Source organism: Eschscholzia californica, unplaced genomic scaffold (assembly GCF_041429995.1).
Source record: "Eschscholzia californica isolate CP2 unplaced genomic scaffold, dmEscCali1.0.p SCAF_3, whole genome shotgun sequence".
Classification (NCBI taxonomy): Eukaryota; Viridiplantae; Streptophyta; class Magnoliopsida; order Ranunculales; family Papaveraceae; genus Eschscholzia; species Eschscholzia californica.
The window spans coordinates 64,368,210-64,390,298 of NW_028238420.1; the positions used below are offsets into that span (position 1 = coordinate 64,368,210).

At 37.2% G+C, this 22,089-nt stretch overlaps 4 protein-coding genes, 1 long non-coding RNA gene and 1 pseudogene across 17 annotated transcripts; 5 read left to right on the forward strand and 1 right to left on the reverse strand.

Moving 5' to 3' along the window:
- Positions 1–59: 59 nt before the first annotated feature.
- On the forward strand, positions 60–2,187 carry LOC147553273 (CASP-like protein 4A3 pseudogene; annotated as a pseudogene). Its single transcript, XR_015237496.1, has 3 exons — positions 60–544; positions 800–936; positions 1,769–2,187. The product of XR_015237496.1 is annotated as a CASP-like protein 4A3 pseudogene (transcript).
- Positions 2,188–4,092: 1,905 nt separating this feature from the next.
- Positions 4,093–5,120, forward strand: LOC147553274 (uncharacterized). Its single transcript, XR_015238013.1, has 2 exons — positions 4,093–4,312; positions 4,387–5,120. It is a non-coding gene; the product is annotated as an uncharacterized LOC147553274 (long non-coding RNA).
- Positions 5,121–5,947: 827 nt separating this feature from the next.
- On the forward strand, positions 5,948–9,177 carry LOC147553275 (protein KINESIN LIGHT CHAIN-RELATED 2-like). Its single transcript, XM_086671081.1, has 3 exons — positions 5,948–6,152; positions 6,562–8,619; positions 8,763–9,177. The coding sequence occupies exons 2-3, from the start codon at positions 6,629–6,631 to the stop codon at positions 9,007–9,009; spliced, it is 2,238 nt and encodes a 745-aa protein (XP_086527207.1). The 5' UTR covers positions 5,948–6,152; positions 6,562–6,628; the 3' UTR covers positions 9,010–9,177.
- A 2,690-nt stretch (positions 9,178–11,867) lies between these two features.
- On the forward strand, positions 11,868–14,935 carry LOC147553276 (uncharacterized). Of its 11 annotated transcripts, none has more exons than XM_086670151.1 (10): positions 11,868–12,159; positions 12,577–12,666; positions 12,765–12,860; positions 12,935–13,222; positions 13,300–13,509; positions 13,583–13,849; positions 13,928–14,023; positions 14,236–14,297; positions 14,450–14,482; positions 14,620–14,935. In XM_086670151.1, exons 1-10 carry the CDS (start codon positions 12,099–12,101, stop codon positions 14,620–14,622), a joined length of 1,206 nt encoding a protein of 401 aa, XP_086526277.1. In that variant the 5' UTR covers positions 11,868–12,098; the 3' UTR covers positions 14,623–14,935. The 11 variants fall into 11 exon arrangements, with proteins under 11 accessions (XP_086526277.1, XP_086526273.1, XP_086526279.1 ...); XM_086670147.1 differs by having other exon boundaries at positions 11,914–12,159; positions 12,744–12,860; XM_086670153.1 differs by having other exon boundaries at positions 11,914–12,159; positions 12,759–12,860; positions 13,318–13,509.
- Positions 14,936–16,240: 1,305 nt separating this feature from the next.
- LOC147553277 (uncharacterized) lies at positions 16,241–18,410 on the forward strand. 2 transcript variants are annotated; one of them, XM_086669030.1, is made up of 6 exons: positions 16,241–16,422; positions 16,664–16,935; positions 17,178–17,568; positions 17,783–17,847; positions 17,991–18,026; positions 18,141–18,410. In XM_086669030.1, the coding sequence occupies exons 1-6, from the start codon at positions 16,371–16,373 to the stop codon at positions 18,141–18,143; spliced, it is 819 nt and encodes a 272-aa protein (XP_086525156.1). In that variant the 5' UTR covers positions 16,241–16,370; the 3' UTR covers positions 18,144–18,410. The 2 variants fall into 2 exon arrangements, with proteins under 2 accessions (XP_086525156.1, XP_086525157.1); XM_086669031.1 differs by lacking the exon at positions 17,991–18,026 and having other exon boundaries at positions 16,259–16,422.
- A 1,263-nt stretch (positions 18,411–19,673) lies between these two features.
- LOC147553278 (peroxisomal membrane protein PEX14-like) lies at positions 19,674–21,863 on the reverse strand. Its single transcript, XM_086669563.1, has 6 exons — positions 21,707–21,863; positions 21,154–21,371; positions 20,795–20,959; positions 20,359–20,488; positions 20,114–20,281; positions 19,674–19,961 (listed from the first exon to the last, which is right to left on the reverse strand). Exons 1-6 carry the CDS (start codon positions 21,753–21,755, stop codon positions 19,897–19,899), a joined length of 795 nt encoding a protein of 264 aa, XP_086525689.1. The 5' UTR covers positions 21,756–21,863; the 3' UTR covers positions 19,674–19,896.
- Positions 21,864–22,089: the final 226 nt, after the last annotated feature.

Consider the following 22,089-nt stretch of genomic DNA (forward strand, 5'->3'; position numbering starts at 1 on the left):
CGATTTGTTACTCAACAAAGAAACCCCTTTTATTCTTCTTCTTCTACTCCTACTGAATCTCCCCCGCCGCCACCACCACCACCCCCGCCGGCCGCCCCCACTGGACAACAAAAACCCCACTTCTCTTTTATCATCACAGCCACCGATTACCGAAAAAGGAACCAAATTTTCCTCTGGAAAATCCTCTATCTAAAGCAATTGTTCCAGTATATCAACATTCTTATGAATTCTCACCGGAAAAACATCTCACACCACCGGAAACTCCATTAGATTCAGCTCAAGAGAAACCCACATCACCAGTAATCGTAGTGAATAAGTCGACGATTCAAGATGACCTTTCGCTTACGACGAAGATGGATCAGAACGGTGAACAATATGGTTACCGTTTTGGAGAAGGAAGAAGAGAAGATGTTGAGAATCGAAGTGAACGTAAACCTAAACACCTATCATCTATTATTTTCTGTTTGGTTTCATTTTCAGTAATGGCAACGGATATAAGTCGAGGTTGGGCTGGCGATTCATTCTATCTGTATAAATAATACAGGTAAAATTATCAGTCAATTCCCAAATTAGGGTTTCATAAAGTTTGAATATTTATCGATTTTCAATCAAATTTTCTGAAATTTCTTTACTTTCCTACTAAAGTAGATACCTTTTTGTTATGGGTATGCGAATTTAGGGCAAATTAACACCAATTGTTTGGAATTTGAAATTGATTCTGTTCAATCTACCGTCTAAGACGAATTGGAAATTTAGGGGTTTCCCCTTAATCTTCACTTTGAATTGAATAAAATTGCAGGTACTGTATTGTCTGTGACTGTAATAGGATTTGTCTACTCGAGCATTCAAGCGTACGATTCGGCTTATAATCTGATTACCGGGAAGCATGTTATTCCTCGCCATTTTGGGTACTATTTTGATTTCTCCATGGACCAGGCAAGTTCTTGAGTTCTTTTATCAATTTGAATATCATTGACTCTGCAAGTTTAAGTCTAACTTTTACACTTGCTCTACTTTTTGGTTTTCCATTTGAGGCACCCATTTTATTTTTTTGAAAACTGAGGCACCCATTTTATAATAAATGAACTTCGATCGATGTTACTAGTACTTATAATGTTACCTTGATCGATTCTCTAATATGTCAGTTTGCTTTGTCTAATGTCTTTTTCCGATCAATGTTGTTTCATAATATTTTTTTAGTTTGATATAAGCTTCCCCCTTGGTTTTTGGCGGATACGATTTTCTACTTATGAAGTATAACCCAAGTTTGGAGCATAATTTGAGAAACAATATACGTCATTTTGAATGTTGTATAAAATTTACGTTACTTGACGGTGGAGAGACGTAGTGATAGACGAGACGGGGGGTTTTCAAGAAGTTGAATTTGAAAATTGGAAGTTCGTTGATTCATTTCGATTTTGAACGTATGCCTACTTATATATTTAGTTATGTTTGTCTCTCAAGTGATTAGCCCTTCAAATTACGAAAACAATATCACGGAACATATCAAACTAGCCATATAAATGATCGGTTTATGTCACTTATATCTTGTAAAAGTTTTTGGTTCACTTCGTACTGTCAATATTACATTTTACAAGCTACTACTGCAAATGTTCAGCCGTTCTGTCACTTTGCCTGCATTATCACCGTACAGTACTTGAATTATTAAACTGTACTTTAGAAAAACAGTTAAGAATGTTGAGATTTCCCTTGATATATGGTTATAGTCGAATATTTTAACCTAAAATGTTTGTTGAAATAAAAACAGGTGATAACATACCTTTTGATTTCGGCATCATCATCGGCTGCAACAAGTGTGGACTTGTGGCAAACAAATTGGGGGAAGGATGAGTTTACAATTATTGCAAGTGCCTTTACAGGAATGTCTTTCATGGCATTCGTTGCGTTTGCGTTTAGTTCTCTTATTTCAGGTTACAATCTGTGTACACGCAACTACCACTAATAGTACACGTATTAGAAGAAAAGTCGCCAACTTCACCTTCTTGGTAGTTTTTGTTTTGTAGTTTGTAGCTTAAGTCCGTGTAATGAAAAAATAATTTGAAATGTGGGGAGAAGATGTATTGTAGATATTCTTGTACAGGGAGAGAAAGAGTTGTGGTGAATATAATTCTGGTGTAAGATCGTTTGAATTATTATTATGCTACAATCACTTAGAGTTTGACTCAAGATTTCACTTCATGTACTGATGAAACTACTTTACCCTTGATTTCATATCACTGCAATCTTTTAAAAATATTTTTTCAGGTAAATATGTAGTCAGGAAGATGCCAAGTTACCTATTGGGTTACACACCATCAGAGGTGTATGATCAGAAAGGTTGAACTTTTCTACATGTCAATTGGGGCAGGACACTAGAGTCGCGCTTGGACTTGCATCCGCAAAAGGATGGTCCAGTCAGTTGGCCTGCTTGAGGGGAAAGAAGTTAAAGGTTCATCGACTTCAGAAGCTATCGTTAACTCCCTATCTCTTTGTCCTTCGACTGACAAAGCCACATAGGGGATTCATCCTCTAGCATCAATAGAAAGTTCTCTTTTGTCCATGGATCAGAACTTTTGTCCATGGATCTTTCGTAATGTCTATAGCAACCGGCCGGAGTAATTCTTAACACCTCCGAGCAGTGGAAAAAAGGATTCACATTAGGGGAATTTGGCCAAAACTCCCCAAAAAATTATGACTTTGGTTAAAGAGGATTCATCAAACTTTTTTAGGCTTCACCTCCCTGGTGGCAATTATGTAATTTTCTATTTAAGTGAAAAGACCAACCTAACCCTAGTCTAAGAAAATACCTTGCAAACACCTTGCACTGCCTTGCAAACACTTTGCACTGCCTTGCAAAGCCTTGCAAACACCTTGCAGAGCCTTGCAAACGCCTTGGATAACCTTGCAAACACCTTGCACTGCATTGCAGAGCCTGGCGAACACTTTGCAGAGCCTTCCGAACACATAGCGTGACTTTTGCAAACACCTTGCATAATCTTGCAGAGCCTTGCAAAGCTTGCAAACACCTTGCAGAGCCTTGCAAACACCTTGCATGGTTTTTACAAACACCTTGGATAGCCTTGCAAACACCTTGCAGAGTTTTGCAAACACTTTGCAGAGCCTTGCGAACACCTTGCATGACTTTTGCAAACACCTTGCATAACTTTGCAAACACCTTGCAGAGCCTTGCACTGCCTTGCAAAGCCTTGCAGACACCTTGCACTGCCTTGCAAAGTCTTGCAAACACCTTGCATAGCCTTGCAAACACCTTGTAGCGCCTTTCAAACACCTTGCATGACTTTTACAAACACCTTGCAGAGCCTTGCAAACACCTTGCACTGTCTTGCAGAGCCTTGCAAACACCTTGCAGAGCCTTGCAAACACCTTGCATTTTAAGCAACATCTCTTTCAAGCATATTATCGAACACATTCCTTGCATCAACTATACTTCCACAACTTCCATAGAAATTCAACAAATAAGTTTGAACATAAACATCAAAACTAACATAGCAAAAAAATTACTTCACCTCTAAAGATTCAAAAATTGGAAATTGTAACTTTCTCTCTCTAAAATTCTTCACAAAAAACTTAACCAAAACCCTTGAAATCATCTTCAAGCAACAAGCAAATAGATTCAATCACCAAAACCTAGAAACATCAACCTATCTTATAGCAAAAATCGATTCAAACCCTAGAAATTCAACTCGGCCACCACAATTCCACTAGCTCGATTTGTCCTTAAGAAAAAACAACTTGATTTATTTTAGTAATTGGGTTCCTAGGTATTTGTAATTGAAGAAAGGGTAATTTGGACTATTAAAAAGTGAGTGCCTGTAAAAATGTCCTTCAAGCCTATTTTTAAAACTTATTTGGGGCCTAGCTTGTTTAAAAGTTAAGTTGTCTTTTTAACAAAAAAAAAAACATAAAATTGGGCCTTCGGCCCAATTTGCTCTTCACATTAAGGGTGAATTAGTCAATTTGGAAAATTTGCCGGGTAGTTTGGTCAAGTGGGTGGAATAAATTTCACCCGGCAAAGTAACAGATATAACTAACAAAACAGAAAACGGAATATGTGAATGGAGCAGAGAAAATCATTGGCCTTCCTCTGCTGGGATTTTCAATTCCCATTTTGCCCTTCTCTCTCTCTCTCCATCTCAAGTTCTTCCCCTAAAAATATCACAGATTCTTCTTCTTCTTCTCTCTCTTTCTAACATCAAAAGGAGAGAGAAGAAAAGGGATAAGAAATTCTTGGTCTCTCATATCAATTCCTCGAAAACTTGATACGGTAAGAAGTCTTCAAACAAATCTCTAGGTATGGAACTGTTTTCCTTTATTTGTGTTTAATTTATTGCTTTCTTGTGCTAATGAGTTCTCTTCGATCTTTAGGCCTGAATTGGAAATGGAATCAATGGATAGATTATATGGAATCAATCTCGATACATTACCGAATGAAATAAACGAGAACGATTACTGTGAACCCTTGAAAGAATCATGCTCGGCTTGGATTATTTCATCACCTCTAAGTCCTCTGAATCTCCAAAGCTTATCTTCTATTCAAGCTCTAGATTTAGCCACCGATATTACGAACTATAACTCTATAGACCAACTTCGTTTTCATGCTTGTTCGGTGCAGCAGAATTCCGTACAATCTCAATGTAGGTTGGTATTTTTGACCAATAGTGAGGAATCAACAAAGACTACATCAAATTTGCAAGATTTTGGTCGAGAGACAAGAGGAATGGAGAGTTCTTACTTGGTTTTGAACCCAAATGCAACAACTAAGTCGAAGCCCATGAACAAAAACTCCGAACTTAGACCACTTTTTATCGATAACGACCCGAGAAGACTTGAAGCTAAAGTTGGTGTCCCAATCAAGGAAAGGAGGAATTTCGCGTTAGTAGAAGTCGACTTGAAGAATTTAGTAGAGGAATGTTCATGTATAGAGAAGTATACAAATGTTGAAGATCGATTAGTTCTAGAAGCAACCCATTTGGTTTCGCCGGATAATGATCCACAAAAAGCTTTTGAGTTGTCTATTTTAGCTTTTCTGCCGTTGTTGTTATCGTCTTCTGCGTTTTTGTAAAGAAATTTTGTGATCTTATTGGAAAAGATTTGGTGCATTTCATAATCATTTTGTTTTAAATAAATCTCTTCTTCACATTTAATGATTTGACTTCTTAAAAAAAAATTATTGGTTCCAAGTTCTTGCCATTGTGAGAATTATCCAAGAACTTAGAATGTATTAGGCTCAAAGGTTTGATCACTCAAAAACGAAAAATGTTAACATAACATGAAAACGTAGTCTGGTCCAATTGAGCCTCTCATATACCGTGTCAACGTACACTTCCACATATATAGATTGTCAGGCTTGTAAAGTTACACACTCTTGTGGCACAAACGAAACTGTCGATCATTTGGAATCCTCATTCGTGATTTATTAACCAATTCCAAGAACCAAATTTTGATCACAAAGATAAGAAAATTGAAGTATATAACTAGATGTAAATCCTTAAGAAAAAAATATAACCATGGAAGGTTACTAAGGGTAAAGTTATGGGTTAGATCTCACAAAGAGAGTTAGGTAGTGCTCGTTTGTTTGTTTTTCGGAATGTCTAGACTTGACTTGTCTGAATTTGAATCATCTGAAATCAATGGACCCAAACTAAGCAAAATCCATCTCTCAAACAAATTCGAAAATAATAAATATTCTCAAACTTGACTCAGAATCAATTCATACCACGAGTTAGACTTTATATCTGACCTAAAGAAACAAATACTACTTTTGTACATCACCAAGACATAGATTTTACAAATTGGAAAATGGTTACACTTGTCCATTAATGATAAGTAACTAACTTAACAGAAAACAAGTAGGAAAGATGGGAAGGCAATGGTGGACGAGAAGACAACTCCTTATTCAAAGTCCAAACTACCCTCCCAATAGAATATGGTCTAAATATTTTCTAGATTCCCATTTTGCTCTCTTTCTTCTCTTCCACCCTTCATTTTCTCTCACCTTCTCATGACCCATATCCTTCTTGTTCTTGTTCCTTTCTCTCCTCTTTCTCTCTCTCTTTCATAAAAAAATAAGAGAGAGGAGAAAAGGGTGGATAAAACCTTGGTGTGTCTTCATTTAATGGAGCACTATTAAGGTAAGAAATATATTGTTAATTATCTTGGTTTGTTAATACATTTTTATGATCTTAAAGACCCATTTGAACAAAATAATTTGTTCCTTTTCTCCATTTTAGTAAAATTTACATCCTTTTATTCCATGTTTGGGTTGTTAAGAATATAGAATTTTTTTTCTTTTTGTATTTTTTGTAGACATTGGTAGAAAATTTTTGACTTTTTTTTTTCGTTTTTCGATATTCTTTTATTATTTATATTTTGTAATTGGGTTACTTTCTATTAGCCCTTAAGGTTCAAAGTTTGATTGTTAATTAAAGATTTTGGTCTTTGATTGATAAATGTACATCAAATTTAAAGCAAAACTTCAGCATCCTTTTAGGCTCATTGAGCTTGATTGGAATCTCTCATTTGTTTGTTCTCTCTTTGCAGGATATTGACTTCATAAATACATTCGGGTTTAATTATTTATTCTTTTCCGAATTATAGCAAGATAAAGATGGCGGAAATGGAAATGAGTAGAGTAAATAGAACTGGTGGAGAAAGGGTAACCAATGAATTGAATAAACCAAAGAAGAAGAGAAGTTTGTCGTTAACTATGTCTCCTCGGAGTCATTTCAGTCCCGTAACGTCTTCGTTTGAGGCTCTAAACTTAGTAACCGATAGCGAGAGTGATATCTCTAGCAAGCAACGAGATGACCGCCAATCTGGAAGAAAGAGCTACGATCATCAGTTTCCGTCTAGGGCAATCGTTGGATCCGACAGTGAGGAGTCGAAGACTGATTCTGAGTTGAGCCGATTTGCTAAAGGAGAGTTGAGGAGAGGAAGGGAGTCAGAGGAAGATCATAGAGGTTTATCCATTTCGACGAAGAAAATTGAGTCTCCCCGTGACAATTCAAGAAAGATGGGGAAATCCCAGTCTGCAAGAGCCCGACCGGTTACTCCATTGCAGCTTAAGACGCGATCTCAATTGCAACTCGACTCGTATGGATCGGGTAAATCAAGTCCAAGCCCAAGGAGCAAAATCTCTCATGGAAGACCTCCAACTGATTCCAGGAGTCCAAGAACACCAAATGGTGTAGTTGTCCCACTCAAAGAGAAGAGGAAACTCTCTTTAGGAGAAGTCGATATACGTAGTTTAAATGAGAATTCATCTGAAGAGACTCTCAGTGACAATCGAATTGGGCCTCGCCTTCTTAAACAAGCAAGTGAATTGATTTCTTCAGACGGTGATTCAAAAAAGGCTCTCGGGTTGGCTCTTCTAGCTTCTAAGTCGTTCGAGATATGCGCGAAAGGAAAGCCCAGTTTACAATTAGTCATGAGCTTACATGCTGTAGCGGTCATATACTGCAAATTAGGTCAACACACTGATGCAATCTCGGTCCTAAAGCGTTCAATTGAGATTCCCGATATGACAAAAGGCCAAGATCATGCTCTTGCTAAGTTTGCTGGACATATGCAATTAGGTGATACTTATGCAATGTTGGGCCAGCTTGAAAATTCTATAGAATGCTACAAAATGGGCTTGGAAGTTCAGAAAAATGTTTTAGGTGAAACGGACCCTAAAGTCGGTGAGACGTATAGATATCTAGCCGAAGCCCACATACAAGCAATGCAATTCGACGAGGCAGAGAAGTTATGTCGATTGGCACTTGATATTCACAGAGAGAATGGGTCATCTTCTATTGAAGAAGCGGCTGACCGAAGGCTCATGGGCCTTATCTATGAGACGAAGGGATATCACGGAGTGGCCCTCGAGCATTTGCTTCTAGCTAGTATGGCTATGGTGACTAATGGGCAAGAAAAGGAAGTGGCATCCGTTGATTGCAGTATCGGTGATGCTTACTTATCTTTATCTCGATATAATGAAGCAGTATTCGCCTACGAAAATTCATTAACCATGTATAAAGCAACTAAAGGCGAAAATCATCCTTCCGTTGCTCAAGTATTTGTTAGGCTAGCTGAATTATACAACAAGATGGGTAAAGGAAGGGAATCTAGGCTATATTGTGAGAATGCTTTAGAAATTTATGAGCACCCCATTCATGGAACTTCACTCGAGGAAATCGCTATTGGATTAACCGATGTTTCTGTTATATATGAGTCTATGGACCATTTTGAGACGGCTCTCGAGTTGCTTCTGAAAGCTTTAGAGATATATGAAGAAGCTCATAGCCAACTAAACACAATTGCAGGAATTGAAGCTCAAATAGGTATTTTGTTCTACATATTGGAAAACTACTCCGATTCGTTCGACTACTTGAAGAATGCTATTTCAAAATTTAGGGAATCAGGGGAGAAGAAATCTGCTCTCTTGGGGGTTACTTTGAACCAAATGGGCCTTTCATGTTTGAAACTTAATATGATAAACGAGGCAATACCGCAGTTTGAAGAAGCTTCGAACATTCTAAAACAAGAATATGGGCCTTATCACCCGGATACTCTTGGTGTTTTCAGCAACCTTGCTGGTACTTATGATGCACTTGGAAGGTAAGTTCAGTAGTTTGAAATGCAGGAAAATGATTCGATTAGTTGAAACTATAACCGGGCCTTTACCCATGGGCCTTTTGCGCACGAGCCTTATCACTTGCATATCCGTCTAGTTTGTGATGTTTTTGTTTTCTCTGTTGCAGGTCCCAGGATGCAATCAAGATATTGGAGTATGTTGTTTGTATGAGAGAAGAGAAGGTTGGGACTGCAGATCCTGAAGTGGATGATGAGAAAAGCCGGCTAACCCAGTTACTAAAAGAAGCGGGGAGGGTGCGAGACACAGAAGGTAGATCGCTGAAAACACTCTTTGATACCAACTCCAATACTCTACAGAATGATGCGGTCAAGGTATTCCCACATGGGCGAAGAGGAGTTCACTGGTCGAGTTGATTGACTACTCAAGCATACCATTTTACCAAGAACTTACTCATTGTGTTCTTGGTTATTATGTTTCTTTTTTGACTTTCTTTTTGGCTCAATTGGTTGTTGTATTTGTATTCTATTGTCAAAAACTTCAAAAGGGATTTGATCAAAATATACCACATTAATTTGACATTACATTTTATGTTTATATGAGCATTACTTGTTCTTTGAAAGGTATAGGATCGTGCAGACCATCTTTCGGGTCTACTAGCCGTACTATCTGCCTTGGCACTTCGTGGTCTCACGATTTTAAAATGTGTCACTAGGAAATGATGTTTAAACCTATATAAAGGGCAAAATACTTCATTTTCCACCAACGTGAGATTACTTTACAACACACACCCTCCTAAGACCAAATCATAGCAGATATTAATGTGTTTTTTAATCCAAGTGAAACCATTTCATTTCGTAAGTGATAAAAATCACAAAGTTTACAAGGATGATAATACATTCTTATTTCTCTCGTCTGAAAACTTTATGAGAGTTACATACCTTTAAATGCAAAGTGCCTCATGAAGGGAAATAAATTGGACTAGACACAAACACTATTGGGACTCTAAAGATCCGAGAAAAAAGACCCTAAGGCCATGTTTGGCACGCAGGAATCGCGTGGGAATGGAATGTGATTCCATAAATTGGACTAGACACAAACACTATTGGGACTCTAAAGATCCGAGAAAAAAGACCCTAAGGCCATGTTTGGCACGCAGGAATCGCGTGGGAATGGAATGTGATTCCTGGGAATCACATTCCCGACTTGTGTTTAGCTCGCGGGAATGCAGGGGGAGGAATAGGATTCCCCCAAAATGGGGTAATAGCAAACCCAGGGAGGGGGTGGGTTTGTGATTCCCATTCGGGAATGATTTGATTTAATATTTTTGGACAATACAATCCTTGATGAAATATTAGAATGACTAATATTAAAATCGTCATTCTCATAATATTTTTATTAAAAAATTAAAAACCTAGGGTTTCAACCACCACCATAGCAACACACACACACTCTCTCTCTCCCACCCATTCTCTCGCTCGAACGTAACTCTCCCTCTCTCTCTCCCACCCATTCTCTCGCTCGAACGTAACTCTCCCTCTCTCTCTCTCTGCATATCTTTAGATTTTTTTCTTCTCTCTTGCTCCTTGTTCATTAAAAATCGATTTCATAACGTTTAAAAAAATTAGTCGAGACCTTATTTATTTTAAATAAATCTTTAAATACAACTTAAATTAGTGTATTACGTTACTATTTCATATCTATAACTTTGAATAGACAGTACTAATTAAAATATATAACAAAATTGACTTATAATTTATGTAGTTTAAGTAAAAGGATATAACCGGACTTTCGTAAAAAATTATATTCCAATTCCTACACAAACCAAACAACAAGTTAGGAATCCATCGGGAATGAAATTCCTATGCCTGGTCGAACCAAACATTAAACCAAAATAATCTGATTCCCGGGAATCGCATTACGGGAATGTGATTCCCGAGAATGACATTCCATTCCCGCGCGCCAAACATGGCCTAAAGGTCTGACGAAAGGGATCCTAAAGATCCGTGAAAGGAGACCCTAAAGGTCTGACAAAAAAAATGAAAGAAACTGAAACAACCACTGGCGATGTCACCGGAAAACGCATTGTCGTCGGAAAACCGTTTCCATCACCGGGAAACCGCCACCATCGCCGGGAAACCGCCGCTAACACCACCACAATCACTAAACATCACCACAGATCCCATGCCTCCACCAAACCACCATCACCAAACCCCATCGGATGTAGTAACAAATCCAATCGCACCCCATCACCGCCACTATTAATGTGTTGATAACATGTAATACGATTGTACAAATAAGGCATTAAGATTGCTAACACTAAGGAATTAGAGGTGTTCATTGTGGTTGGCCATGGTTTCAATGGTGACGAATTTGCCTGAATCTTCTAAAACAGATAAGATTTTTGTGTTATATAGAGGTCGGGAATGCCATTTGGTGGAACACGGAGAAGAATTTCGAACTTTCCTCGTGGTTAATAATGGTGTCCAAGGTTACTGTAAGTTCATCTGATGGGTAATGGTGATGTTGATAATCATCAATGTGTTGTGATAATTTGGACGGGTTTGAAGAGGAACGTGGTTCACACTATTTGACTCTTTACTATATTTTATACAATTAAGTTGACGGTTCTTCAGTGGCGGAGGGGACTTCTTGATTTTGGCGGGACATCACAGAAGTTGGATCGGAATCAAAGATCGATCCAGTGAGTGATGCGAAGAAAGGGAGAAGAAAGAGTTACTAGTTTTATATCTACTTAGTTCAATAAAGGTTATGTTTCTTTGTTGGTCTTTAGGGCCTGTTTTGTTGGTCTTTAGGACCTTTTGTTATTTTCAATTTTATTTAGGACCGAGTGTTTTGATCATAGACCACTATTGGGAGTTCTTCATCAACTTACAACTCAATCTACCGATGTACCGGAATCAGAGGCGCTACCGGAGATTTGCACGCCACGGTTGACGGCGAGAAGAGAAGAAGGTGAAAGAAGCATCGGTTATAAAACCACTCTTAGATGGTTAGTGGCGGCTGCACCAGAAGCAGCCCACCAGTTAGATCAGGCAGCTCTAGAGGCAACCCAAATGGGCATAACTTGTCTTGTTTGTCCGGTTTTGGATGTGTCTTTGTTATTTTAAACTTCATGATGTAATTCTCATTAGCCTTTTGGCCTTTCATTGAAGTTTGATTTCCAAAAAAAAAAAAAAAAGATTGCTAACACTACTGTCCGTTTTTGACACTTTTTAAAATGATGTGTCGTCATTAGAAACAAAAAAAAAATGCACCAAACTTCTTTTATAAGTATTTTGATTTACCAGAAGAATTCTGTTAGAACCCATATCCATTGGAAAAATTCATGTTCTGACCAAATCAAGCTGTGAACCTATCCCATCCCATTTAGAGAAAAACAAGGGAGAAAAAGTCTAGAAAGAGAGAGAGAGAGAATCGGTAACTGACGGTAACTGACAAAGGAGAGAAAGTGATAATATGATTTCTTGGAGAGAAAAGAGTAATGGTGATCATGGAGGGAAATTTCTTTAATCACACAGATGCTGAATTCACAAATCGACAAGGTTTGATTATGTTAATACTTGAGAATCTTCTTTGTTTATTCATTTGATTTCATGCTGCTGAATCCTTAAATCAGTTTATCTAGTCATATTGTCATGTGGGTATTCTGTTTTTTGCCTCATTGATAACTATATCTTAAGATTGTTGATTTTAGTATTGAACCCAAAGATATTGATTCTGAAATGGAACCTAAGGTTTCAGTGGATCCTTGTTTTAAAATTTTGAGTACATGATACTAATTGGTTTCACTCTTTATTATAAGACCCACTGAAATCTCACACAAAGACCACAATAATCCCACATAGGAGAATAGGTATTTAGCAACCAAAAATATAATTTTTAGGCCTTCTCATGGTATGTAAGAGATATACCGACCATATGCAATCTTGATTGTTAATGATTTAGAAAAGTCGCTGCAGAAACCATGGAAGATCTGCTATTAGAAAAGGCAGCTGTAGAACGGGCATACGCAAAGGCAAAGCAAGAAGCGGAGAATTCACGAAAAAAAGGTGAATTTTAGTATTTTACTTTCCTCTTCATAATGAGCATTGTTTTCCTCATTTGTTAACTTTCCTTTTATAATTAGCCGCTGCTATGAAAGTCGCAGCTAGAAAATGCCATGAAGAAATGAAATTGGTAAGGGCAGCGCAAGAACTGGAACTTGCAAGGGCAACTCAAGAAGGCCAGTATTTAAGAAACGAAGGTGAATTTTTTTTATTTTACTCTCCTCTTCATAAAGAGCATTGTCTTCCTCGATTGTTAACCTTTTATAATTAGCCATTGCTAGAGAAGCCGATGCTACAAAAATCAATGCAGAAGTCGCTGCTAGAAATGTCGTTGCTAGAAAAGTCTTTGTAGAAGCCACTGCTAGAATAGCCTCTGCAGAAGCCGCTGCTAGAAAAGCCGATGCAGAAACCGCTGCTAGAAAAGTCGCTGCAACTCTGGAATTGGCAAAGGCAACTCAAGAGATGGAAAAGGCAAAGGCAACTCAAGAACTTGAATTGGCAAAGGCAACTCAAGAACTGGAAAAAGCAACTCAAGAACTCCAAAATTTAACAAAAGAAGGTGGATTTTAGTATTTTACTCTCCTCTTCGTAAAGAGCATTGTCTTCCTCATTTGTTAACCTTTTATATATAATTAGCCGTTGTTAGAAAAACAGATGCTACAAAAGTTGATGCAGAGGTCGCTGCTAGAAATGGCACTGCAGAAGCCGATGCTAGAATAGCCTTTGCAGAAGCCTCTGCTAGAATAGCCTCTGCAGAAGCCGCTGCAGCTCTGGAATTGGCAAAAGCAACTGAAGATCTAGGATTCGCAACGGCAACTCAATACCTCCAGAATTTAAGAAAAGAAGGTGAATTTTAGTATTTTACTCTCATCTTCATAAAGAGCATTGTCTTCCTCATTTGTTAACCTTTTATAATTAGCCCCTGCTAGAAAAGTCGATGCTACAAAAGTTGATGCAGAAGTCGCAGCTAGAAATATCGCTGCTAGAAAAGTCGTTGCAGAAGCCACTGCTAAAAAAGTCGTTGCAGAAGCCGCTGCTAAAAAAACCTTTGCAGCTCTGGAATTCGCGAAGGCAACTCAAAAACTAGAAATGGCAAAGGCAACTCAAGAACTGGAATTGGCAAAGGCAACTCAAGAACTGGAATTGGCAAGTGCAACTCAAGAACTCCAGAATTTAACAAAAGAAGGTGAATTTTAGTATTTTACTCTCCTCTTCATAAAGAACATTGTCTTCTTCATTTGTTAACCTTTTATAATTTTCTCAGTGGAGGAGTACTGCTGGAATGCTAACATTCGCAGACTAAGAGTCTATACTCCGTCACACTGGCAGTTCGTAGGACTTCAAGGTCTATCAGGAAACGGTGAGTTGGTTCAGTTCTTTTCTCCAAAAGTAAATTATTCGGGTATGAAGTGTTTTAAAATGTAAGACCAATACATCCGTGATTAGAGGGTTATCGTCCTGTATATTCTGCATATATTTCTCTACCAAGTACCAATTATAACTTTGTTGTCACCTTCGAATTATGCTCTTTATTATTGACAATTTCCTTTCCTTTCCCCTGTATTGTTCTAGTACCAAGTTACCCTCTTCCTAATCTTGGACAATATGATTCCAGATTGTCGAATCTATTTGAGGTAAATCAACAAACTACTCAACACAAATTAACTAAAGTTTATTATATCTTGAATTTATGATTTCCATTTGTATAGGGTTGATGTTTATATTAAGTTGGTATATTTGATCTTTTAATTCTTATACTGTTCAAAATGTTTTTATTCGCAACCAGGAGTTCATGAATCTGTCGAGGACTCCAGATCAGGTTGTAATTTAGGCTTGATTTGACTCACTTTTATATCACTTCGTCTTCCCAATAATATATATATATATAATATATATATATATATATATTTTTTGTCATTTGTGTCATCATTTTGATTACTCTGGTGTTATTTACAGTGAGGTCTTTATCACCAACACCTGTGGGTTCGGAGCCTCCGTCCCGGTGAAGGAATTCGGTGAAGGAATTCGTGCTTATTTAATGGTTTCAAGTGTTTTTCAGAAACGGGATATGTTTTCATTTCGTAATTAACGGATATGAATTGCAAATTTAATTTTTAGGTGATGGATATGATATGTGGCTAATTCAGTAGCATTTAGTCAAGTTATAATGCATGTTCGTTAAGTTATTTTAAATGCTCGTACGGTTGTAAAGTGAGCACAATAAAAAAATGTTTTTAATCAATGAAAAGCGAGGCAGTTGTTCAATACTTAATTCTATCTATGTCTCTATCTTTTCCCTATCTCTCATTCGATCTTAATTATTCATGTTTCCTCTCTGATCTGCCCACAAACATATGAGTGAAATCCTGACCCATACGGTTCGTTTGGCTTAAACCTTCTAGGAAGTTTGAAGAACTTTTTTGGTATTTATAGGAGGTTAATAACATATGCTAATGTACCTGGCTATGTGAATAGGTGGCACCCCTTGATGGAAGTGCTAAGTACGCCACTAAAGCACCCATATTTTTTTTATTTGTTCAGCGCACCTCGAACCCTTGACCGCTAAGTGGACTAAAGCACCCATTTGCCCACACCACGTGGCGGTTTACTGCCCCATCATTCCTTAGGTGGATATCGTACTATAGACGGACAAGTTAAAAGAAAAAAAATTCCGTCATTACATTTTGATGCGGAACTATCTAGTTTACACTTGGTTTGAACAAACTTCAGGTCTAAATTCAAGACCTCGGCAAGATGAATCCAACCATTTCAAGCTAAATCTTAGCTTGGATCCGATTACAACAAATAATTCTCCAAGAAATTTGTAGCCACTTGACATACTCGCAACAAAAATAAACGAAGTACAATGAAGTAACATAATTAATATACAAAGAACCAAAATTAATGAGAGAAGATTAGCAATCAGAGTAGTTTTTTTTTTAATTGAAGAATGAGCGAATAAATAAGAGATGCAACTTGTTTATAGGACCTATTACAGAGGTGAAATGTTTCCCTTCCTAATCAATTCTTTTATAGATCCTGAAGTGGATGATGAGAAAAGCCGGTTAGCCCAGTTACTAAAAGAAGCGGGCAGGGTCCGAGACAAAGAAGGTAGATCGCTGAAAACCCCCTTCGATAGCAACTCCAATACGGTACAGAATGATGCAGTCAAGGTATTCCGACATGAGCGACGATGAGTTCACTGGTCGAGTTGATTGACTACTGAAGCATACCATTTCACCAAGAACTTAGTCATTGTGTTACTGGTTATTGTGTTTCTTTTATTTTATTTTATTTTATTTTTGGCTCAATCGGTTGTTGTATTTGTGTTCTATTATTGTCAAACAACTCGAAAAAGGATTTGATCAAAATATACCACATTAATTTGACATTACATTTCATGTTTATAGGGGAATCCATTACTTTTTCTTTGAAAGGTATAGGATTGTGCAGACTATATCTTTCGGGTCTACTAGTGATACTATCTGCTTTGACACTTAATGGTCTCGAATTTTAAAATGTGTCACTAGGAAATGAAATGATGCTTAAACCTCTGTATAAGGGCCACAACACTTTTACCACAATTCTGTTAGAGTTTAAAGAGAGAAAGAAGGGAGAAAAAGTCTAGAGATAGGTAATTGTAACTGACAGACTAGAGAGAAATTTAGAATTTGATTTTCTTGGAGAGAAAAGAGTTAGTGGTGATCATGGTGAGAATCTCATTTAATCACACAGCTGCTGAATCCACAAATCATCAAGGTTTGATTATGTTAATACTTGAATCTTCCTTGTTTATTCATTTGATGAATCCTTTAAATCAGTTTAGAATAGATTATAGTACTTTGTTTAATTAAGTTTATCTAGTCATATTCTGAAATGGAAACTAGGGTTTCAGTGGATCCTTGTTTTAATATTTTACATGTAATCTTGATTGTTAATGATTTAGATCAAATTAATACTTGATGTGATATCTTGCTAACTTTGATTATGGATGGTTCAGACCCTCGAAAACTGATTGATAGAGCAAGAAAAGGTGCAATGGGAGACATTCCAAAGGAAGCCTTTAATCTGTCTGTGTCTGTGAATCCGGAAACAATGAGAAAAAACAATGTTCAAATGGTTGTTGAGTTTCAACCACATCCTAAAGTTGTGGCAAGAAGTTCACAAGATGCAGTATCTGCCGTTAATTGTGTTGTTTCCGGATTGATAGCGTTGGCTAGGAATCGTGGTATTCTCGGGTTGGGGTTCCTTCTCGCTTCAGGATTTGGAATTGTATATCTTTTCCAGCTATCAAGAGTTTTTTTTTTTTCTAGTTGCATAATACTTTAATCTTGTAAACCACCCTAAGCGAACTAAGTATTTCAGCACATGAATGTCTACAGGATGAGTGATAAGAGAAGACGGTCATGAACTCCAAAAGCTTGTTTACCCATGTTTCCATTTTACTGTTAGATTATACATGAATGTAGAATCCGGAATACTAATTTACTTTGAGCTTCTATGTGCTTTTGTAGAACGCTATCCTTCCTAGATTGAAAGCTTGGATTCGAGACGTTGCTTTCGAAGAAGTTGCAGCTACTAGAAAAGCCGCTGCTAGAAAAGTCGATGCAGAAGCCGCTGCTAGAAAAGTTGCTGCAGAAGTTGCTGCTGCAGAAGCTGCTGCTAAAGAAGTTGCTGCGACAGAAGCCGCTGCAGAAGCTGCTGCGACAGAAGCCGCTGCAGAAGCCGCAGTTACAGAGACCGCTGCTAGAGAAGTTGCTGCTAGAAAAGCCACTGCAGAAGTCGATGTAGCTCTGGAATTGGCAAAGGCAACTCAAGAGCTCCAGCTTGCTCACATTCAGAGATTGAAACTCTATACTTCGTCACACAGGCAGTTCGGAGGAGTTCAAGGTCTATCAGGAAATGGTAAGTTGCTTCAATTCTTTTCTCCAAAAAGTAAATTATTTGGGTATTAAGTGTTTTAAAATGTAAGACCAATTCTTCCCTGGTTAGAGGGTTATCGTCTTGTATATTCTGCAAACGTTTCTCTACCAATTAGAATGCTAACTTTGTTGTCATCTTCGAATTATGCTAACTTTATTATTGACAATTTCCTTTCTTTTCTCTTGTATTGTTCTAGTACCAAGTTACCCTCTTCCTAATCTTGGACGATATGATCTAGGAATCTGGAATCCACGATTTGAGGTAAATCAACAAACACAAATTAACTAAAGTTTATTATATCTTGAATTTATGATTTCATCTGTATAGGGTTGATTTTTATATGAAGTTGGTATGTTTGACCTTTTAATTCTTATACTGTTCAAATTGTTTTTATCCGCAACTAGGACTCAATGAATCCGTGGACTACAACTCGAGATCAGGTTGTAATTTAGGCTTGATTTGACTCACGTTTATATCACTTCGTCTTCCTAATAATAATCTCTTTTTTTTTGTCATTTGTGTCATCATTCTGATTACTCTGGTGTTATTTACAGTGAAGTCTTTATCACCACCACCAGTGGGTTGGGAACCTCCGTCCCCGCGAAGGAATTCGAGGATGTGTTATCATATTGATCTTTATCGTGCTTATTTAGTGGTTTCAAGTGTTTTTTCAGAAAAGGGATGAGTGTGTTTTTGTTGTTACCGGGTATGAATTGCAAATTTATTTTTTAAGTGATGGATATTATATGTGTCTAATTTAGTTCAGTTAGTTTGAGAGATAAATTAGTTAGTTTTCATGTTAGTATCTATTAGTCAGTTTCCCTTATCCATGTGTTCAAATTAGTGGATTAAGTGCATTTTCTTTAATTATTTTGAAATGGGTGCTTAAAGGCACCGGGCCAAAAGGCTGTAAGCATCCAGAAATTTTGTTGACTCAGGTCAATGGACTTTGACCCGAGTTCTCTATAAGCACCGGTTTATAATGTGGGTGACGTTCACCTTCATTTGCTTCTTCCATCTTCTTCTTCCAAAACAAAAGTAATCCCAATTCATATTCATAAAGGAATTAATTATTCGTATAGTTCATAATCATTTGAGTATTCATCAAGAATGGGAGTGGTGAATGGGTTTTGTATCACAAACCCCCCCATAAGAAGATTTGGTCTAACTTTCTCTCTCTCTACAAGTAACTCAAAACCAGAACCCCTAATGTAATACCTCCATTAATAGTAACCAATTCTTTCATCTTCTACTTTCTAAGTTACCATGAATTCTGCAAAGATTCATCAAGCTTTCCCAACATCAATACTGGGTTCACTTAACATTTTCTCAGCCAACAACTCTTGGCTCAAGTGGTAAGAGGTAAGTCTTCCAACTCAAAGGTCAAGGGTTTGAGGCACACGCTTATCAATTCAAAAAAAAAAACATTCTTTCACTGAATTCCAAAGCTTCATCTACATATCCTGTACTCCCTTGTAGTCTGAGTAAACAGATCAGAGGCATCTTCTCCAAGTCCACTTTCTCGTGACTCCTTTGATGTCAAGTTTCTTTCTCGAACGTGTTTCCCAATTTGATCCAGATTTTGTGAGAAATGGATGGAGAGGTCAAAGTTAAGTTGGCTTTGACCGGTGGCTACATAGTTGTACGGTGCTAACAGAGAAAGGGACAGTTGGGCCTGGTGCTAATAAAGTTAGATGCTAACAGCCTTTGACCCGGTGCCTTTAGAAGCACCCTTTTAAAAAAGCGAGGCAGTTATTCAACACTTAGTTCCATCTATGTCTCTATCTTTTCTCTCTCTCTCACTCAATCTTAATTATTCGTGTTTACTCTCTGATCTATCGGCAAACATATCAGTGGTATCAGAGTTGTAAGAATCTCCTTAGATACTTAATTCACCGAAATCCTGGTATAAATGGACCTCAAGACCTCGGCAAGATGAATCCAACCATTTTCAGCTAAATCTTAACTTGGGTCCGATTTCAACAAATGATTCTCCAAGAAATTTGTAGCCACTTGACGTACTCGCAACAAGAATACAATGAAGTAATAGAATTAATATACGAAGAACCCAAATCAATGAGAGAAGATTAGCAATCAGAGTAGTTTTTTTATTGAAGAATGAATGAATGAATAAATAAGAGATGCAACTCTTTTATAGGACTTATTAAAGAGGTGAAAGGTTTCCCTTCCTAATCAAATACTAATTACTAATCCTAATGAACTTAATTGGAAATTAAGCAACTTGCGGAAACTTATCCCATTTCTGAAAAGCATTTAAAACCAACAATAGCAAGACAAAAGTCAAAAACATTAGACATTTGTGAATTCGTTCACGGACATTCCCTCCGAAGTCACAGGTGTTGATAATGGCCTCGCTGGAAATAACACCAAAGTTATCAGAATGATAAAACAAAGGAATAAACAAGACGATAACCCGCTAACTATGGATGTATTGGTCTTGCATCTAAAAACACACTTAAATACCCGAACAATTTACTTTTTGGAGGAAAGAATTGAAGCAACTTACCATTTTCTGATAAACCTTGAACTCCTCCTTCGAACTGCCCATGTGATGAAGTATTGACTTTCAGTCTGCGGACGTGAGCATTCAAGGAACTTACCATGGACGTATTGGTCTTGCATTTTTCTTCACAAAGGCTTAATACCTCCCGTAAGTGATGGTAATTCTCCTTCACTGAGAACATTAGAAAAGGTTAGCATATGAGTAAGACAATGTTCTTTATGAAATAGAGGGTAGATACTAAAATTCACCTTCTTTTCTTAAATTCTGGAGTTCTTGAGTTGCCTTTGCCCTTTCTGCATAATCCAAGTTTTCTCTAACTGCAACTTCTTTGAACACAACCTCTATAATCCAAGCTTTCAATCTCGGAAGGATAACATTCTACGAAAGCATAGCAAAGTTCAAAATAAATTAATGTTTCGGATTCTACATTCTTGTATAATCAAGATAAAATAGAAACGGGAACCCAAAAAATGCAATCAGAGACAGCCTTAGTAGTAACTAGTATGTCTTCTCTTATCACTCGGTCTGTAAAAAGTATGGTTTCTCTTTTGTTTCTCCTTACCAAAATGTTTTCAAAATTTTCATTATCTAAGTTCATATATAAATGCATGCGCTGAAAAATTCAGCTCACTCGGGGTGGTTTACAATCTTAAAGCTAGACAACCGAGACCACTCGTTTAATACCTGCAAAACACGTTTAAGTCCAAGTCCAAATCCAAAACCTGAAGCGAGAAGGAACCAAAACGGGAGATAATTCCTAATCAATGCTATCATTCCGCAAACAAGACCCTTACGAGCAGATACTACACCTTGTGAACTTCGTGCCGCAACTTGATTTGGGGTAGCTACCTGCACAATGTGAGAAGGATATTATGAATTTCTACGCATCGGAAGCAGTATTACGGGCTTCATAATAATTATACAGAGTGTATGTGAAGAAAAAAAAATATTGTGAAATTCCTAGACAGGAAATAAGATATTAGGCTTAATAACAAATTTACTGAGTGCATATGTGAAATTGAGAAAAAGGAAAAAAAACTTACGACTAGTCGTCGAAATACTTCCTCGATCTCCTCTCCGGTCAGTCCGATGCTTCTAAGAAAGGATCGTTGCTGGTGGACGGAAGCGTCATGAACGTCAGGACGAGTTAGAAACGACAATGCTCTTTCTAATCGATTCTCACTCATTAGTTTTGAGTCCGAGATATTAGAAAATTGATATATTAGGCCTCTCCTTGAACCATAAATCGGTTTTGGAGTCTCTGAACCATCCAAGCATAATCAAAGTTAGCAAGATATCTCATTAAGTATGAATGAGGGGTGATAATGTGATCTAATCAACTAATAAAACAGAGTGAAACCAATTAGTATCATGTACTAACATATTAAAAACAAAGATCAATTGAAACCCTAGATTTCATTTCAGAATCAAAACTTTGGGTTCAATAATAAAAGTAATGATCTTAAGGTATACTACTCAATGAAATAGTTAAACATGAGGTAAGAAAAACAGAGTACCCACATCACAATATGACTAGATAAACCTAAATAAACAAGTTAGAATCTCATTCTAAACTGATTTAAAGATTCATCAAACCTTCATATGTGGATTCACCATCTGTTTGATTAAATGAGATTTTCTCCATGATCACCACTTCTCTTTTCTCACCAAGAAAATCAAATTCTCTCTCTCTCTCTGAGCTTTCTCTCTCTTCTGTCCCTCTCTAAAATACTTCAATATAAGTAGTAATAGTAGTAGACTAGTAGTAGATAGCTTCCTAATTTTATGTATTTGCCGTTGAGATTTTCCGGGAGATTCTAGTTCTGGTCAGCTATTTTAGGTTATTTTGGTAAGTTCAAAAACTAAATTTCTTTTTTTTTTTTTTAAGTTAAACGCCAAGTTTGTTGGTATAAGGAATATAGTGTAATTTGTCTAGGGCCAAAGATTAATCGACTGACCCAATCTCTGGTCTCTTCTTC

Bases quoted from the DNA above. Each gene is read 5' to 3' on its own strand.
- LOC147553275 (XM_086671081.1), top strand. From the start codon at position 6,629: ATGGCGGAAATGGAAATGAGTAGAGTAAATAGAACTGGTGGAGAAAGG. The intron at 8,620-8,762 runs GTAAGTTCAGTA...TCTCTGTTGCAG, and splicing joins ACTTATGATGCACTTGGAAG to GTCCCAGGATGCAATCAAGA.
- LOC147553278 (XM_086669563.1), bottom strand. From the start codon at position 21,755: ATGGAGAAAATCTCATTTAATCAAACAGATGGTGAATCCACATATGAA. The intron at 20,960-21,153 runs GTAAGTTTTTTT...CACATTGTGCAG, and splicing joins AAGTATTTCGACGACTAGTC to GTAGCTACCCCAAATCAAGT. The intron at 20,282-20,358 runs GTGAATTTTAGT...TAATGTTCTCAG, and splicing joins CCAGAATTTAAGAAAAGAAG to TGAAGGAGAATTACCATCAC.
- LOC147553276 (XM_086670147.1), top strand. From the start codon at position 12,099: ATGGTGATCATGGAGGGAAATTTCTTTAATCACACAGATGCTGAATTC. The intron at 13,223-13,299 runs GTGGATTTTAGT...ATATATAATTAG, and splicing joins CCAAAATTTAACAAAAGAAG to CCGTTGTTAGAAAAACAGAT. The intron at 14,024-14,235 runs GTGAGTTGGTTC...GTATTGTTCTAG, and splicing joins TCAAGGTCTATCAGGAAACG to TACCAAGTTACCCTCTTCCT.
- LOC147553277 (XM_086669030.1), top strand. From the start codon at position 16,371: ATGGTGAGAATCTCATTTAATCACACAGCTGCTGAATCCACAAATCAT. The intron at 16,423-16,663 runs GTTTGATTATGT...TGGATGGTTCAG, and splicing joins TGAATCCACAAATCATCAAG to ACCCTCGAAAACTGATTGAT. The intron at 17,569-17,782 runs GTAAGTTGCTTC...GTATTGTTCTAG, and splicing joins TCAAGGTCTATCAGGAAATG to TACCAAGTTACCCTCTTCCT.